The following is a 10,470-nucleotide window of genomic DNA, read 5'->3' as shown; positions in this document are numbered from 1 at the left end:
TTCCATTTTATAAATATCACTGTAATAAATATTTCTATGCATCTTGTTATCTGATTTCAGGCCATTTCAAGTATTCATGTATTCTTTTTCTCTCATAATGGCCTCTATTTCTACCCTTGTGAGGTGGTATGAGACCCCATTAAACTGCGAACTCCTTGAGACCCATTTCTCTTGTGATCCCTCATAGCCCCCAGGGACAGGCTGCAGCCTCGATGACTTCTTCAAGAAGTTCCCAGGGGTCTTAGACAGGGTCAGATGCTTCTTATCTTATCCCCATAGCACTGTGTCCTGACCTTGCCATAACTCTCATTACTCAATGATATAAATGCCTGGTAATTAGTTTAAACCCCCACAAGATCATGAGGCCTGACAGGACAAGAGATGGACCTTTTTATACCTCTAGCCCTTAGTATATAGGAGACCTTTAATAAATATTTATTGAATGAATGAGTCAGACAGAATAGTGAGCTCAAAGACTTAGGCCAGACTAGGAATCTTGATTCAAAGATTTATGGTCATTAAGTTTTGAGAGTGGCTGGCAAAGTGCGTCATGCAAAAACTCTAGGTTGGAAAGGGTCCTTGAGGGTGACCTCATTAAGAATTTTAAAACTTCTGGCCGGGCGCGGTGGCTCAAGCCTGTAATCCCAGCACTTTGGGAGGCCGAGACGGGCGGATCATGAGGTCAGGAGATCGAGACCATCCTGACTAACATGGTGAAACCCCGTCTCTACTAAAAAATACAAAAAAGTAGCCGGGCGAGGTGGCGGGCGCCTATAGTCCCAGCTACTCAGGAGGCTGAGGCAGGAGAATGGCGTGAACCCAGGAGGCGGAGCTTGCAGTGAGCTGAGATCCGGCCACTGCACTCCAGCCTGGGCGACAGAGCGAGACTCCGTCTCAAAAAATAAAAAAAAATAAAAAAGAATTTTAAAACTTCTTATATATTTCATATATATAAGTATATATTTCATGTATATATTTCATATATAAATACATATACATGTATATGAAATATTCTACATAACAAACAATTTTGTATGTAATACACACACACATATATTTTAGATAGAAGGGGTAGAAGAAATGGAGAGGTGGGGTGTGGGGGGTGGGAACTGAAGCCCTGTCTGTGGAATTTTCTCAGTGGCTGCAGGATGCTACAACGCAACTCAAGTTTGCCCTGGCATAGTGGCATGCACCTGTACTCACAGCAACTTGGGAGGCTGAGGCAGGAGGATCATTTGAGCCCAGGAGTCCAAGGCCAGCCTGGGAAACACAGGGAAACCCCATCTAAAAAAAAAAAAAAAAATTGTTCAAGGTCACATAGTGAGTGGCAGAATGGGAAAAGGAGTCAGATCTGACTCTCCTTCACAAAATGTTCCTCTGTTGAATCCATCTCGAAGGAATGCCTTTGAAGCATCCCACATCCCTTCTGCAAGTGTCTAAAATTCCAGTAATTAAGATCCATTGTTTAAAGTATTGTCCCCATGTAGCATGTTTTGAAAGTAAAATTAATTTTATGAAAAAAATTATGGGGATGAATGGGTATGAGATACAGAGCAATTATGACAAGGCTTTCCTGTGAAATGGCGATTTTTCTGTGTGGCAGTTTCTAGGGGGCGCTAAGTGAACGGAAATACCGATATGGGGAGGCAGAAAGGGATGCTTTTCTCGGGTTTTAGTTCTTGGGTGGCTCAGTGAGGCAAAGGAACAGCTTGCAGAGGTAGGGGCATGTGCAGTCCCTCTTGCTGACTTGTTTGCAATATCTTCTTTCCCTCCTCTGCTCAATAGATCCTCATAACCATACGGCAAGTCCAAACTCCTCAGCCTGGCATGCATTCTGGGATCCTGCATCTTTTTTTTTTTTTTCTGGCTCACTGCAACCTTCGCCCTCCCCATCCCCCACCGCTGGCTGAAGGGATCCTCCCACCTCAGCCTCTGGGACCCACAGCTGTGCACCACCATGCCCGGGTTCTTTTTTTTTTTTTTTTTTTTTTTTTTTTTCGGTATTTTTAGTACAGTCGGTGCCTCGCCATGTTGCCCAGGCTGGTCTTGAACTTCTGGGCTCAAGCTATTTGCCTGTCTTGGCCTCCTAAAGTGCTGGGATTACAGGCATGAGCCACCGCGTCTTACCCATCCTGTATCTTTCTCCAAGTTCCACTGGCCATGTCCTCCATCTGATCTCACCCAAAGTCCTAACTTTCCCAGGCTAGACTAGGTGTTCCCCGAAATCAAGACCTGTGTCTTAAGCATCCTTGTATCCCCCAGTACCAAAGGGACAAGTTCTGGCACACAGTGGTGAGTCAAAAAGTGTTTGATGAGGCCGGTCATGGTGGCTTACACCTGTAATCCCAACACTTTGGGAAACCGAGGCGTGCGTATCACTTGAGGCCAGAAATTGGAGACCAGCCTGGACAACATGGCAAGGCCCCTTCTCTACAAAACATACAAAAATTAGCCAGGCGTGGTTGTGCATGTCTGTGGTCCCAGCTACTCACGAGGCTGAGATGGGAGGATCACTTGAGCCCAGGAGGCAGAGGCTGCAGTGAGCCGAGATCGCACCATTGCACTCAAGTCTGGGCGACAGAGTGAGACCCTGTCTCAGAAAAAATAAAAAATTAAAAAAATATATATAATAATAATAAATAAAGTGCTTGATGAACATACTGAGATGTCTAGTCTCTAGGCTTTTATAAATAACTGTTCCTGTGAAGGCTGAGTATTCATGAGTATTCAACCCTGCAAAATCAGGACACAGCTATCACCCATTCTGCCTCCACGAATTTCTCAGGCTACTCTCAATGCTTCCCTAGAGTTTTTCTTCCTCGTATTTGTGCCTGGGACTAGCTCAGTGTAGGACACATAGCGTTCTTGGCATCCTGAGAGGGCCAGTTAGTACTGAAGTCCCTTGGCTGCTCAAGGAATGCAGGGATGAGGCAAGTGGAACAGCCTCGGAACCTCCGAAAATGGGCACACTTCAGGTCCCAGTTTCTATGGCAACCATATCGGCAAATTGGCCTCCGCAATGGTTTCTCCTGGGAGGACCGCGATTTTGGTTCCAGCGGACGTCTCTATGGTTTCGACAGCCTAGAAGGAACAAAACGGCATTTCCGGGAAGATGGCGGCGCACAAGTCAGGTTTGGCACATGTGTCCGAGGAGAGGACCCCTCATTGACGGTAAGGGGCTCCCTTCCCCCGAACGGTGGTAGTCGGAGCCCGAGCTTAGTAGCAAACGTGAGAGGAGCGGAGTATTTTTACCCAAGTGGCACTGCGGTAGGAGGGCTGGAATTTATACCTCAGGAGGAAGGAAGCCTAGGGAAAGGGCAGCCGGCTCTTGAGGACAGCTGTAAGACTAGTGCACCTGGGGCCACTTCTGAAAACGCAGATTGACTGTAGAGGGGACAGTGCCAAAGTGTGATCACAGGTTTCAGAAAGACTGGGGTGCACAGCTTCTGTACAGTTATCCATTGAAAATCCGGTAAAGCCATTCCTAACTATGCCATTCAGTTCAACAAATAACGACTGAATGCGTTCTAGAATTCTGGCGCCGCGTTACGTGCTCTGGAGTTGCGGAATAAAGCCGATCTCTTAACTTCCAGGGCATGTAGTTTTCAATTACTGCGACAAGGCTTAGGCTGTGGTCTTACGGGAGAAAGCACAAAGAGCTATAAGAGACTGAAGAGTGTAGTGATGAAGAACATCAGTCCTTGGCCGGGCGCCTTGGCTCACCCCTGTAATCCCAGCACTTTGGGAGGTCGAGGCGAGTGGTCAGGAGTTCGAGACCAGCCTGGCCAGTATGGTGAAACCCCGTCTCTACTAAAAATACAAAAATTAGCCGGGCGTGGTGGCATGATCCTTGTAGTCCAGCTACTCGGGAGGCTGAGGCAGGAGAATCGCTTGACGCTGGGAGGCGGAGGTTGCAGTGAGCCAAGATTGTGCCATTGCACTCCAGCCTGGGCAACAAGAGCGAAACTCTGTCTCAAAAAAAAAAAAAAAAAAAAAAAAAAAAAAAAAAAAGACAGAGGACCACTTTGGAGTCAGGCGACTCGGGCTCATTCCAGCTCCAACATGCAATTCCAGCTCCATCATCTGCCATGTTACCTTAGGCAAGAAACCCAGGCCTTGTTTTCCTCTTTTGCAAAATAAGAATAATATCTATCTCACAGGACTATCAAGATTAAATGAGTTAAGCCCAGACAGTGGCTCATGCCTGTAATCCCAGCATTTTGGAAAGCAGAGGTGGGCAGATCGCATGAGCCCAAGAATTAGAGACCAGCCTGGGAAACATGGCAAAACCCTGTCTGTACAAAAAAAAAAAAATACAAAAATTAGCCAGGCGTGGTGGCATGTGCCTGTGGTCCCAGCTACTCGGGAGGCTGAGGTGGGAGTATTGCTTGAGCCTGGGAGTTTGAGGCTGCAATGAGCCATGATCGTGCCACTGCACTCCACTCCATCCAGCCTAGGTGACAGAGCAACCTTGTCTCAAAAAAAAAAAAAAAAAAATTGACTGAGTTATTATGACAGTATATCAATATGTGTAATCCACCTGTTATGCATTAAGTGCTCAATAAGAGTGCCCTTCCTAAGTTGGACACTTTCAAAAGGGGAACTCCAGCCAGACTGAAATACTGCAGTGGTGTGTGAGAAGTGTGTAGCCCCCACACCAAGAGGACAGTGTAAATGCTGAAGCATAAGTACAGGATCTGGTCTCTACCAAGTACCATTATCTTATGACTTAGGTTAATAAGCACCTCATTAGCTTTGTTTTTACAAGGTAATATATTTTGAGAGATACTATGTAGTGGTAGAGTATAGATTCTGCAGACAAGCTGCCTGGGCTTGAATTCTACATGTTAACCTGTGTGACCTTGAAGTTCCTTAACCTCTTTAGGCCTTACTTTACTCATTTGTAAAATAGGCTAATATTCCCCCGAATGGGCTGGGAAGATTAAATGAAATAATCTTTGTAAAGTCTCAGCACATCCTGGCATGTGGTGAGCACACCATAAATTTAGGTATCAGAATTGACACCATTCATCCTTGACTTCTCTATATGCTGGTCTTTCTGTAGCCAGATAGGGAGCTCCCCAAAGACCAGGCCACCTCCTTCCTCTCTCTCGCCCCAGGGCTCAGGAAAGAGAATTCTTTTTTCTTTCTTTTTAATTTTTTATTTTTTTCTAGAGATGGTTTCACTATGTTGCCCACACTGGTCTGGAACTCCTGGGCTCAAGTGATCCTCCTACCTTGGCCTTCCAAAGTGCTGGGATTACAAATGTGAACCACTGCACCTGGCTGCTTTATTCTTTTTCTAAGAGGGGGTTCTTGCTATACTGCCCCGGCTGGACTCAAGCAATCCTGCCTCAGCCTCCCATGTAGCTGTGGCTACAGGTGTGTGCCACTGCACCCAACTAGCAGAGAATTCTTAACAAGCAGTCAGGATGGAACTGATGGCTGTTTGGGCACTTTCTCCTTTCTTCTTAAAAGGATGATATCACCTCTTCTTCTCTGGTGAAAGTCTGAGGATAGAGACCTTTTTCTCACCATGAATGTCACCCCAGAGGTCAAGAGTCGTGGGATGAAGTTTGCTGAGGAGCAGTTGTTAAAGCATGGATGGACTCAAGGTGATCCCCATGGGGTCTCTTACATCCCCCAACTCCCTGCCTACCTTCTGCCCAGGAGAAAGGCATCATCCTGGATTACCGCCCTCCTTTATTTAAAGGAGGAAAAGCTAGTTTAAAGGGAAATTTGCAGAAGAAAATTTCTGACTTTCCCAGAAAAGGGAAGAAAGGAAGAAATTTGACAGTGGATAATGAAGAAGTTGTGGTTGGGAGGACTAGGGGAGAGAAGAAGAGACATGGCCTCTCTTCCAAAAGAATTATGAAGGAAGAGATAGTTCAGGCTCACACAAAGGCAGGGGACTATATGGAGTGGTATTAGAAAGAAAGGAGCTGGGAGGTCTTCCGAGAGGTACACAGTATACCCCAATGTCAGGTGTGTGAAATGGCAAGAGGCCTGTGGGGGGCGTGCCTTGTGAGGTCTCACAGCAGGCAGGAGAATAAGCCAAGTCGCTCACTGTCCTCTGCAGGCAAAGGTCTCGGCCGGAAGGAGAATGGTATCACCCAGGCTCTCAGGGTGACACTGAAGCAAGACACTCATGGGGTAAGACTGGGTGGACTGAGGAAGGTTAGCATGCATGGGAGAAGGAACCCTTGAGGGCAGGTGAGGCAGGCACTCAGAGCTCATACTTATTCCCCTGGCAGGTGGGACACGACCCTGCCAAGGAGTTCACAAACCACTGGTGGAATGAGCTCTTCAACAAGACTGCGGCCAACTTGGTAGTGGAAACTGGGCAGGTATGAGCTCTTGATAGATGGGCACATGAAACAAAGGGCCTGGGACCTGTGGGGTAGGCAGTCATGGTATGTCACCCATTCACTGGTACTGATAATTCTCTACAGGATGGAGTACAGATAAGGAGCCTTTCTAAGGAGACCACCCGTTACAATCATCCCAAGCCCAACTTGCTGTATCAGAAGTTTGTGAAGGTATTAGAGACTGGGTAACAGCGTCCATCCTTTTTCTCTTCCCTGGTCTCCCTGGGGCCTGAACAGTTGCCTTGTATGCCTTATCAATTCTCAGGACTTTCCTAACATAGTGGGATCCTGTGACCAGCCTTGTTGTTGCTTACTTAGACTGCCCAGACCCTCAGCAGGAATTGAGATCTTCAGGTTCCATGGATCCTGCCATCTGTTAAGGGAGCAGCAATAGGGAGTGAGAGGTAGGGTACAGTCTCTTTAAGTCAGGAGCTGCCAAATTTTGGGGGGGCCAGGGGACATCTAATTCAAAGGACTTAGAAGCCAGAGGAGGCCGGGCACGGTGGCTCACGCCTGTAATCCCAGTACTTTGGGAGGCTGAGGTGGGTGGATCACAAGGTCAGGAGATTGAGACCATCCTGGCTAGCACAGTGAAACCCCTTCTCTACTAAAAAATACAGAAAAATTGGCTGGGTGTGGTGGCAGGCACCTGTAGTCCCAGCTACGTGGGAGGCTGAGGCAGGAGAATGGTGTGAACCTGGGAGGCGGAGGTTGCAGTGAGCCGAGATTGCGCCACTGCACTCCAGCCTGGGTGACAGAGCGAGACTCCGTCTCAAAAAAAAAAAGAGAAGCCAGAGGAGACCTGAGAGATTATCTAGACCATCCCTGCTTTGCAGATGTGGCTAAAAGGGTGAAAAGTGGTTTGCTGAAGAGCCCACGGCTGGCTAGTAATGGCAATGGCAAACAGGACTGGAACCCAGGTCTTCAGGCCTCCACTTTTTACTGTGCCAACAGAAGGAAGCTAACATGTAATGGTCATTATGTGCTAAGGGCTATACATGTTACCTAGCAAATCTTTCCCATTTTTCTACATCTCTGTTACCATCTACTATCCTACTTCAGGCCATCATCATCTCTTGCCTAATTTCTTTTTCCAGCAGCCTCCTAAGGACACCTTTAGTCTCACTCCCCACCCCAACCTTTGTGGAGGATGGACTCCTCCACAAAGCATCCAGAGTGTTCTAAAACATAAATGTCATCATGTCACTGGGTCTTCTTTGACCTAGGATGACACAATCCAGATTTATCGGACTGGCTTATATGGCCCTGCATGCCTGTTCCTGCCATCTCCAGCCTCATCTCTTTTCACTTTTCTCCAGGACCACTACACTTTAGCCTAACCATTAGCCTAACAGAGTCCAATCTGTTTCTTTTCTTTGAAGGCACCACATTCTTCCATCTTCAGGTTATTGCACATGTTGCTCCCTCTGCTTGGGACATTCTTCTCCCTTTCCCCCTTTACCTGCTGAGTTCTTCTTATCCTCCAGAGCTCAGCTCATACATCAGTTACTTTTAGAAGTCATTCTCTGAAGTCTGAGTTGAGTACCCTTCCTCTATCACAGGCAACACTTCCATCATAATTGCCTATGTAGATTCCATCTGGGCTGGGCCCATCTCATTCTTATTCCACTCGGAATCCCCAACTCTGTGGCCCATAGTAGACTCTCAGTCTGATTAAATGAAGGTACTATGAACAGGTACTATGGTTGGGGTGGAGCGGGGCATGTTTACTGCCAGTCACTGGCACTTGTCTACTGTGAAGACCTGATGAATCAGAGCATTTTCTCTTCTTCTTCTGCTCACCAGCCAGTTGTAGGCCAGAGAGGGCAAAGCTGCTGCACATCCCAGCAGCAGCAGCCCAACTCCTATCCAAGTTCAAGTATGCAGGATGGCATGCCTCCCTGTGGCTCCTCAAGGAGCAATGGTGGGGGCTGGCAAACTCCTGCCAGGAGCTATGAATTCTTAGGGGGCTTCCACAAGGGAATAAGGATGGTGGTGGTGTTGAGAAGGCCTTGTCCACCCCCGTGACCCCTCCTAGATGGCCACGTTGACTTCAAGTGGAGAGAAGCCACACAAAGACTTGGAGAGCTGCAGTGATGATGACAACCAGGGGCCCAAGTCCCCAAAGATGTGAGACTTCATTTTAGCTCTTGGGGAATGTGGGAGGAGATGTCCTTAGATGGTAAGAGAAAGGGCTGAGTCTAATGCTTGACTGGGGGCTTCTTGGTGGTGGGTGGAACTGTGTTGTACTAATCTTTGTATCCCTAGTACCTCAAAAAGTGCCAGGTCCTGAACAAGAACTCAGTGTTGAAGGAATGTTTTAGAAGGAAGAGAGGTCAAGCCTTTCTACCGGGTCTGTTTGTAACTGCCGATCTCCCCTAACAGTCTGACTGATGAGATGCTGCTCCAAGCCTGTGAAGGGCGAACAGCACATAAGTAAGTAGTGGTCAGCTCCTTGAGCTCGCTTCTTTTCTCCCCACCTTTGAGCATGGCCTGTGCCACCTCCTGATTCTTTTTACCCCAGGGAAATGATTCCTATTACCTACCCATCTATTGCCTGAAGCTAGGCAGCTCCCCACTCCTTCTACCCTCCATCAACTTTCCCTGCAGGCTTAAGGACTAGGCCCATTTCCCCTGATACCCTTGCTCTGACTTGGACCCTGTCTGTTTCAGGGCTGCCCGTCTTGGGATCACGATGAAGGCCAAGCTTGCTCGCCTAGAGGCCCAGGAGCAGGCCTTCCTGGCTCGTCTCAAAGGCCAGGACCCTGGGGCCCCTCAACCGCAGTCAGAGAGCAAGCCCCCGCAAAAAAAGAAAAAGAAAAGGAAGCAGAAAGAGGAGGAAGAAGCTACAGCATCTGAAAGGAATGATGCAGACGAAAAGCACCCAAAACACGCTGAGCAGAACATCAGAAAAAGCAAGAAGAAGAAAAGGCGACATCAAGAAGGAAAGGTCTCAGATGAAAGAGAGGGTACAACTAAAGGGAATGAGGAGGAGGATGCCGCAGGAACAAGTGGGCTTGGGGAATTGAATAGCAGAGAGCAAGCCCATCAGTCCCTCAGGAAAGTGAAGAAAAAGAAGAGGTGGCACCATGAAGAGGAGAAGATGGGGGTCTTGGAGGAAGGAGGAAAAGGCAAGGAGGCTGCAGGCAGTGTCAGGACAGAGGAGGTAGAGAGCAGAGCGTACGCTGACCCATGCAGCCGAAGAAAAAAGAGGCAGCAACAGGAGGAGGACTTGAACCTAGAAGATGGAGATGAGGAAACTGTTTTAGGTGGTGGAACCAGGGAAGCAGAGAGCAGAACGTGCAACGATCGGAGAAGCAAGAAGAAAAGACAGCAGCATGAAGAGGAGGAGGACATCTTGGATGTAAAGGATGAGGAGGATGGCGGGGCTAGGGAAGCAGAGAGCGGAGCACACACTGGCTCAAGCAGCAGAGGTAAGAGGAAGAGGCAGCAGCATGCCAAGAAGGAAAGAGCTGAAATCAGCATCAGCCAGAAAGCCAAAAAGAAGAAACAGAAGAGAGACTAAAGGTCTGGTCAAGGTGGGGCTCCATTGATTGATTTTCAGGAGTTGAAGCCTCGAAGACCAGGGTTGATGCAGGTCTGCAGGTCTTCTGCACCCCCACTCAATGAGGAGTCCCTCCCAGAAAGGAAACTGATCTCTGGGACGTCAGCTGCTGAGAGGAGCAAGCGGTAGTACCAACCCTTAGTTGAGGGAGTCAGCATAGTCACCTCTGCAGCTTCTAACCCAGGATCATAAACTCAGGTGCCTAGAGAAGCCAGGCAGCTAAAGGATAAGGAATGCTGGGGGCTGTGGGAACAGGAATGCAGATACCCTTTGAAGGAGCATTCCTGCTAAAATTAAAAGAAGCTGAAAATGTAGACCTATGTGAAGTGCTCTGATTTTTAAATATTGTGAAGATTAAGAAAAACACAAATTTAGGTCTATGGGCTAGATTTAGCCCACAGTTGCCAGTTCCTAGCACTACCAAATGAATAACAAACATCATCTTGGGCTCCTAGCCTAGAGATAACTGGCTAGGACTGACTGGCTCTCTGTTCCCAGCCTGGGAAGGTCCTGAATACAAATTAGAAGATACTTCTT

At 47.8% G+C, this 10,470-nt stretch overlaps 1 protein-coding gene across 1 annotated transcript; it reads left to right on the top strand.

The window, feature by feature from the left end:
• Window positions 1-3,069: 3,069 nt before the first annotated feature.
• Window positions 3,070-10,399, top strand: GPATCH4 (G-patch domain containing 4). The gene is given in 9 exon segments (XM_025401646.1): window positions 3,070-3,171; window positions 5,479-5,615; window positions 6,080-6,153; window positions 6,255-6,347; window positions 6,453-6,539; window positions 8,407-8,498; window positions 8,754-8,804; window positions 9,042-9,630; window positions 9,633-10,399. Coding segments are annotated over 8 exon segments (1,143 nt in total). The 5' UTR covers window positions 3,070-3,171; window positions 5,479-5,536; the 3' UTR covers window positions 9,711-10,399.
• The last annotated feature ends 71 nt before the right edge of the window (window positions 10,400-10,470 follow it).

The sequence above is a fragment of the Theropithecus gelada genome, chromosome 1 (assembly GCF_003255815.1).
Source record: "Theropithecus gelada isolate Dixy chromosome 1, Tgel_1.0, whole genome shotgun sequence".
NCBI lineage: Eukaryota > Metazoa > Chordata > Mammalia > Primates > Cercopithecidae > Theropithecus > Theropithecus gelada.
The sequence above is the reverse complement of the archived record's forward strand: the minus strand, read 5'-3'. Positions and strand labels throughout refer to the sequence as shown.